The sequence below is a fragment of the Notamacropus eugenii genome, chromosome Y (genome assembly GCF_028372415.1).
Source record: "Notamacropus eugenii isolate mMacEug1 chromosome Y, mMacEug1.pri_v2, whole genome shotgun sequence".
In the NCBI taxonomy this organism is placed as follows: domain Eukaryota; kingdom Metazoa; phylum Chordata; class Mammalia; order Diprotodontia; family Macropodidae; genus Notamacropus; species Notamacropus eugenii.
Window position 1 is genome coordinate 1,978,822 of NC_092880.1, and position 6,725 is coordinate 1,985,546.

A 6,725-nucleotide genomic window follows, 5' to 3' on the forward strand; every position below is an offset into this window, starting at 1 on the left:
CAGTGAGATGTGAATTTAGAGTAGGGTTAGAAAAGTATATCCACTTTGTAAGAAGTAAAAAAATTTGTGGAATTTACTTTATTTTTAACATTACAATATACATTAATGACTTAAGGCAGTCATCTGTTGCTACATATTTGTTTATTGGAATGTGATTAATATTTTTTTGTTAAATGCTCACATTTATGCCACACACTTAGGATTTCCTGTTCATTAATTAACTGATTTTGAGAAAGATTTTGTTAAAACTGTTGTTTTAGCTTCTTATTTGGTTAATATTGCTAGTTATTCTTTCCTTCTACGAATGGATTAGTAGTAAAGTGTATTTTCATATGCTAAAGAAGAGAAAAGATTATAAAATCAGGTATACACCATAGGGATATCTGTGTTTACCTGACTTTAAATACTCTCTTTGTATGTAGAATAAGAAAAAAGGTTAAAAAAGGTGGCCTGGGTGCTACATTTTGAGGACAGAGGATGGCAGGGGGATGACACAGCACTCAGTATCCTTGTGCCAAACAACTTCTGAGGAAGATTGTCCCCCCACGGTGAACTTAGGGAAGGATGTGGTGCAAGGCCTGGATGAGTTGTGATGTGCATTTCTGTTAGAGGGAATGTCCAAATCCTTGAGATCAAAGGTATTTGAGAATTGTAAGAACACCATAATACTGTGTGACTTGAAAAGAAAACTTTAAATTTCATTGTAATGTTGGAAGACAAAAACTAGAAAATTAAAATGACTTCATAATATTGATATAGTTGAGGTCAAGTTGAGTAAGCTGTTTCATATAACATACTGTATATAAAAATTTTGAAGTACATAGTCACATAGTAGATCTAGCAATAGTTTTATCTCATCCTAACAGAAACAGTAACATATACCGTTATGATTTTAAAAGAACTTAGTGAAAACTATTTCCTAACATTCTTTTATGACTTCCATTTTAATATTATAAGATAGCATTGTAGACACTGGGCATGCTTGGTTTTGTGAGATGATGTGCTTTAAAGTCCATTGGTGTCAGACTAAATATAGGGGCCACCGATTTCTACATCAAGATCCCTGTGGGCTACTTATTGACTTATGTTACCTCTGTTTTATTGTATTTATTTATTTTGTAACATTTCCCAGGCACATTTTATTCTGGTTCCAGGGAGTGCTTGGAAGTGTTGTGGTGCATCAGTGAACTCTGTGTTTGATGCCTCTGCTCTCGTCTTTAAGCCTGACTGGTCAAGAATTTTGCTTTCACCCATCAGTTATAACTGCATTTGACATTGTTTGCATCATTCTGCCCTTATCTCCAGCTTCTCTTCAGACTGAACCTTATTGGTTTGTTGGTGACTCAGGGTTCAGGTTTTTTTTTTCTTTTAATTTACATTGTTGTAGTTGTATGTATGGTTCTACTTATCTGTTTGTATCATTTTATGCAGTTGTTCCTAAGTTATTCTCATAGTTACTATTTCTTATTGTGTAACAATATACTATTACATTCATGTACTGCAATTTAGTCATTGTCCGTTTGATGGACACTCTGCTTTACCATCACAAAAAGTGCTGAATATGAATCTATATACTGATCACCCTACTTTTCTACCTGTACCTCATACTGTTTCCCTTCATGGACTCAATGCTCCAGCTAAACTGGATTATTTGGTATCTCTTGAATGTGTCTTGTACCTCATTGCCTTTGTTCAAGCCATTTTCTCTACCTAGCATGTCTATCTAGCTAAGTGACTCAGTGAATAGAGGGTTTACTAGAGTCAGGAGGAACTGAGTTCAAATCCATTCTCAAACACTTATTAAGTTTGTGACCCTGGGTAAATCACCTAATCTTTGCTTGCCTCAGTCTTCCCCTACTCTAAAATAGGGATAACAAATAACACCTACCTTGCAGAGTTGTTGTGAAGATCAAATGAGATAATATTTGTAAAGTGCTTAGCACAGCCCCTGGCGTATTGTAGGTGCTGTATAAATGCTTATTCTCTTCCCTTCCCTTCCTCCTCTCTTTTGACTTTCTACCTATCCTTTCCAATTCAGTTTAGAATGCTCATCATTCATAAAGATTTTTCTAATTTCCCCTCAATGACTTTCTCCCCTCAAATTTTACATAGCACTTGGTTATGAAATCTTTCCTTAATACACAAGTGTTTTATGTACTTTTTTGCATTCTAGTAGTATGTATGTCTTATGCCTCTACTAGAATAGCTCTGTGAGGGCTATGTTTTCTCTCAACTTCATACCTTCCTCAGGATCTTGCACAATGCTGTGTTCACTGTTAATACTTCACTTCTTAAATATTGTCTGTTGTGGAGGCCTTGGAATGGTGGGCTGAGGAGTCTGGACTTTTATGTTGTAGGTAGTGAAAACCATTGGATGCTTTTGAATAGGGAAATGACATGAGAAACACTGGCTCTAATGTGCAGGATGGATTGGTGGAAAGCTCGTTTAAATCATTTCATTACTCTAGATAATAAAGATCCTGAATGGCAATAAGAATGGGAAGAATTTTTGGATGTTGTGTTTCAGAGGAAGTATGAGGAGACTATAATGACTGAATTTGGGGGTAGAAGGAAATGGGGGGAGTCAGAGGTGGTTCCACTCCTTTGAGAGTTTGGTATTATTAGCAGAAACAAAAGAGTCAGGAGGGAAGGTTGATTTTTGTTTCTCTCTTGCTTCTCTCTTTGACCCCATCTCAACAAACACCAAACCTGCAGACAAAGCGTTTTACTGAAACTTGTTTTCTGTATTGTTTCTCATAAGATGGTAGTGAGGGACCTTCACTAAAATCCTAGCTTAATGTCTTGTTATATAATTCAGGTAATCCTGAATTTTCAAGTTATTCCAGTGAGACTTAGACTTTTTAGCAAATTTAGTAAATTCCTACCAAGGTGAGAAGTCTAGGCCAAGTGAAGCACTATTAGTCTGTTCTCTCAAGATCAACCCAAGATCTCTCAAGATCAGAGAATTTTATCACCAGAAGTGATAAGTCGGAAACCCTGTGCTAAGGTGCAGCATATGTATGTCAATACAGTGAGAATATGCTCACATGAGTGAAATCGTAGATCTTCGAGGCATAAGAAACAAGTAAAAGTTAGGCTTAGTGTTAAGAAGAGAGACTGCTGAATTACTATGGCTTCTTTCTCTAGTTTAGCTCTCTAGAGCTAAGCAGTTGACAAACTTAAAGATAACAGACTGTTTAGTAACCTCTGTACCCATTCCAAAATATTTTCTCTTCCAAACGTATGCTTACTAAATATTTTCATTTCACTTTGTCCCTGAAATGACTACCAGGGATTCGTTTGAATTTGCAAGCCTTTTGAAAAAAAATGGAGCTATCACTCCTGGGAGGTTTGCTGAGGCTCAGAATTAATTTCTTTTAATTTAGGTTTTCTTCCTAACGCAGCTTGATATTTGAAAGAAGAATTTTGTTTAGAGTGAAAGGATTATAGGTAATTTGGGGACATGAAGAACATTGGTGGGCACATATGAGTTGAGGATAATATAAGGAAATGCTAAGGGGGAATCACATTAGGATACATAGAGGGAGAAATGAGAGAAAGTACAATGGTAATGAAGATGTCAAAGACAGGTTTCATCTAGGCTTAACCTTCTCCACAGGGCAAGAGAACTAGAGGGGGATCCATTAGATGATTTTCATTCATAATTCCAGCCATCCTCTCAGCCTTTTCCACCTCTCCATTGTTCAGTGTTCTCAATATCTAGTATTATTAATTAGGCTGTATTATAAAGTAGACTTTTCTGAGTTTGCCCTGGGAACCTAACTTCTGTTTCTAGCAATATTTCTATGAAGACATTCATTTTCACTTTCAAAAAAACCTGATTTGTAAAATAACAAAAATCATTTGTAAGGTGGGAACTGGCTACAAATGTAAGTTGGCTAGTTTCCTATAAATTGCATTACTCTCTATTTTACAAAAAGGGGGAGGGGGGGCAATAGTTAAAACAGATTCTTCTGAATACTACCCAATCAAAATAGACATGGTATCAGATGGTTCCTGACAGATACGGATAAGGATGGAGTCCTATTGAAAAAAGGTCTACAACAAAGAGAAATAGAATGCCTCACGTCAGAATCTCCAAAAGGTGAAAAGACCACTTACCCACAATTTCAGGTTTCAGGAGAAGTTGCTAAGATTTAAAAATGGGGTAGAATTTGAAATGTTTTACAAAATAAGCTACCAAATCTTTTTATTGCAAAACCTGATTTTTAACAAACAAGCTGAATAAATTGGCATGACTAGCATTGTTATTTCTGGTTATTTGAGAACTATTGAAACTAGTTCTACTTCTTTTTTCATTGCAGGACTATTGGAAGTGTACTTCCTGTGATAAAATGAACCCTCCACTTCCACCACATTGCCATAGATGCTGGGCTTTGCGAGAGAATTGGCTTTCTGAGGGGAAAGGTGACGTGTCAGATAAAGGCAGACTAGAACGCCCCACACAAGGGGAGGAAGAGGGCTTTGATGTTCCAGATTGTAAGAAAGATAAAATGAATGACTCTCAAGATTCATGTGTTGAGGAAAGTGATGAAAAAATAGTACAGACGTCAGACTCGCAAGAAAGTGAGGATTATTCTCAGCCATCGACATCTAAAAGTATCATCTGTAGTAGTCAGGAAGATGCTGGAGAATTTGAGAGGGAAGAAGTGCAAGACAAAGAAGCAAGTGTGGAATCCATTCTTCCCCCTAGTACAGTAGAGCCCTGTGTCATCTGTCAGAGCCGACCTAAAAATGGATGCATTGTTCATGGAAGGACAGGACATCTTATGGCATGTTTTACATGTGCTAAGAAGCTGAAAAAGAGAAATAAGCCTTGTCCAGTGTGTAGGCAGCCAATTCAGATGATTGTGTTAACTTATTTTCTCTAAATGTGATGTACTAAAAATGGAACCATGTATGAACCTTGTGTATGAAACTCTTAAAGAATGTTCACACGACTTGTGAACTTTATTTAAAATTTTATTTTTGTACGTTTTTTTTCTGGGATGACTTCTAATTCATATTAGTTAAATCTCATGCAATTTACTTTTTGGAAGAATTTTTTTATTCTCTTCCTTTGGGAAAAAACATTTTAATTACTATTTTTTCCATTTTTGCATTTTTATTAGTTTTCATTTGTATTATTTATAGAGGCAGCCAGGTGTAGTGGATAGAGTGCAGGTCAGATACTGCATGGGACACTTACAGCTCGTTTGACCCCGGATGAATCATTGAACCTCTTTGTGCTTTAGTTGGTTCCCAAAACTTATGTGCCAAGTCAGATCATTTGAGAGTAAGTCATAAACACTCATACCGGGTTATATTGAAACTATAGATCCTTTACTGTTTGCATCTGTTAAGAATCACTAGTTATTTTGAAGATTGACTTTCTTTTTGTTAAGTAATTTCCTTATCTAGTTTGGGAGTGTGAAATTTTTTGAAAAAATTGTGTAAATAGTAAATTTAATAAATATTATTTAAGTTGAATACTGTTGGTGAAATGTGATGATGATTCATGAAAATGATTGTTTTTGAGTTGCAAATAAGTTCAGGTTTCTGATTCTTTGAAGTTTTATCTGTCCTTACTTCCAAGAATCTTAGGGAAAATCTCCTAGGAAAAACCTGATAGTTTTCATTTGTTATTTAGAGATCTTTTTATATTGCATAGACAAATACAAAAGAAAGGGTGGCTTTATGTTTTTTAGAGCCCATCATAGTTCTTTTATAAATTTTTAAAATTTATTTGTAGTTTACAACATTCAGTTCCACAAGCTTTTGAGTTTTAAATTTTCCCCTCTCCCCCAAGATGGCATGCAATCTGATATAAGTTATATATACATTCATATTAAACATTTTCACATTAGTCATGTGGTAAAGAAGAATTAGAATGAATGGAATGAGCCACGAGAAAGAAGAAACAAAACAGAGAACAAATACTATGCATTCAGACTCTAATTCCATCTCTGGATGTGGATAGCCTTTACACTCATGAGCCTTTTGGAGTTGTCTTAGAACCTTGCATTGCTGAGACTAGCCAAGTCTATCAAAGTTAGTCAAAATACAATATGACTGTAACTGTACATAGCATATTCTCCTGGTTCTGCTCCCTTCACTTAGCATCAGTTCATTTAAGTCCAGGTTTTCCTGAAGTTCCCGTGCTCATTATTTTATAGCACAATAGTATTCCATTACTTTCATATACCACAACTTGTTCAGCTGTTCCCCAATTGATGACAATCCCCTCAATTTCCAATTCTTTGCCACCACAAGAAGTTGCTGTAAATGTTTTTGTACATGTGGGTCCTTTTTCCATTTGTATGATCCCTTTGGGATACAGCCCTAAAAATGGTATCGTTGGGGCCATCATAATTCTTTCTATACGCCTTTGCCACCAGGACCATACCAGGCAGGTCTTTTTAAGGGCCTCAAGTACAATGTAGCAGTGCCCCTTTGGATGAATGATAGCTTACCCCAGACCTTTTTCACACTTCAAATTAGGATTAGAATTGGGAAAATCTGTTTCTACCAAGTTGAACATAATTCAGATGTAACTCATTATGTTATCTTAATCTGGACATATGGCCCCAGGTAGGTGTCTTGGTTTCAACAACCAGGTCCAGTTTTTAAAAAAAATTCAGGAATTACACAAATGAAAGCATGTTCTTAAAGAATCTTTTGGTTTTTTTAGGCTGTCAAAATATTTACTAGATGTAGTTAAACCA

General features: G+C 35.8%; 1 protein-coding gene across 4 annotated transcripts in view; it reads left to right on the top strand.

The window, feature by feature from the left end:
- The window catches only part of LOC140516579 (E3 ubiquitin-protein ligase Mdm2-like), a 29,328-nt gene extending 23,838 nt beyond the window's left edge, over window positions 1–5,490 (top strand). For all 4 annotated transcript variants that reach the window (XM_072627515.1, XM_072627511.1, XM_072627514.1 and 1 more), the window contains one exon: window positions 4,326–5,490. In XM_072627515.1, coding sequence (XP_072483616.1) covers window positions 4,326–4,892 — 567 coding nt within the window. In that variant the 3' untranslated portion in view covers window positions 4,893–5,490. The remainder of the gene's footprint in view (window positions 1–4,325) is intronic.
- Window positions 5,491–6,725: the final 1,235 nt, after the last annotated feature.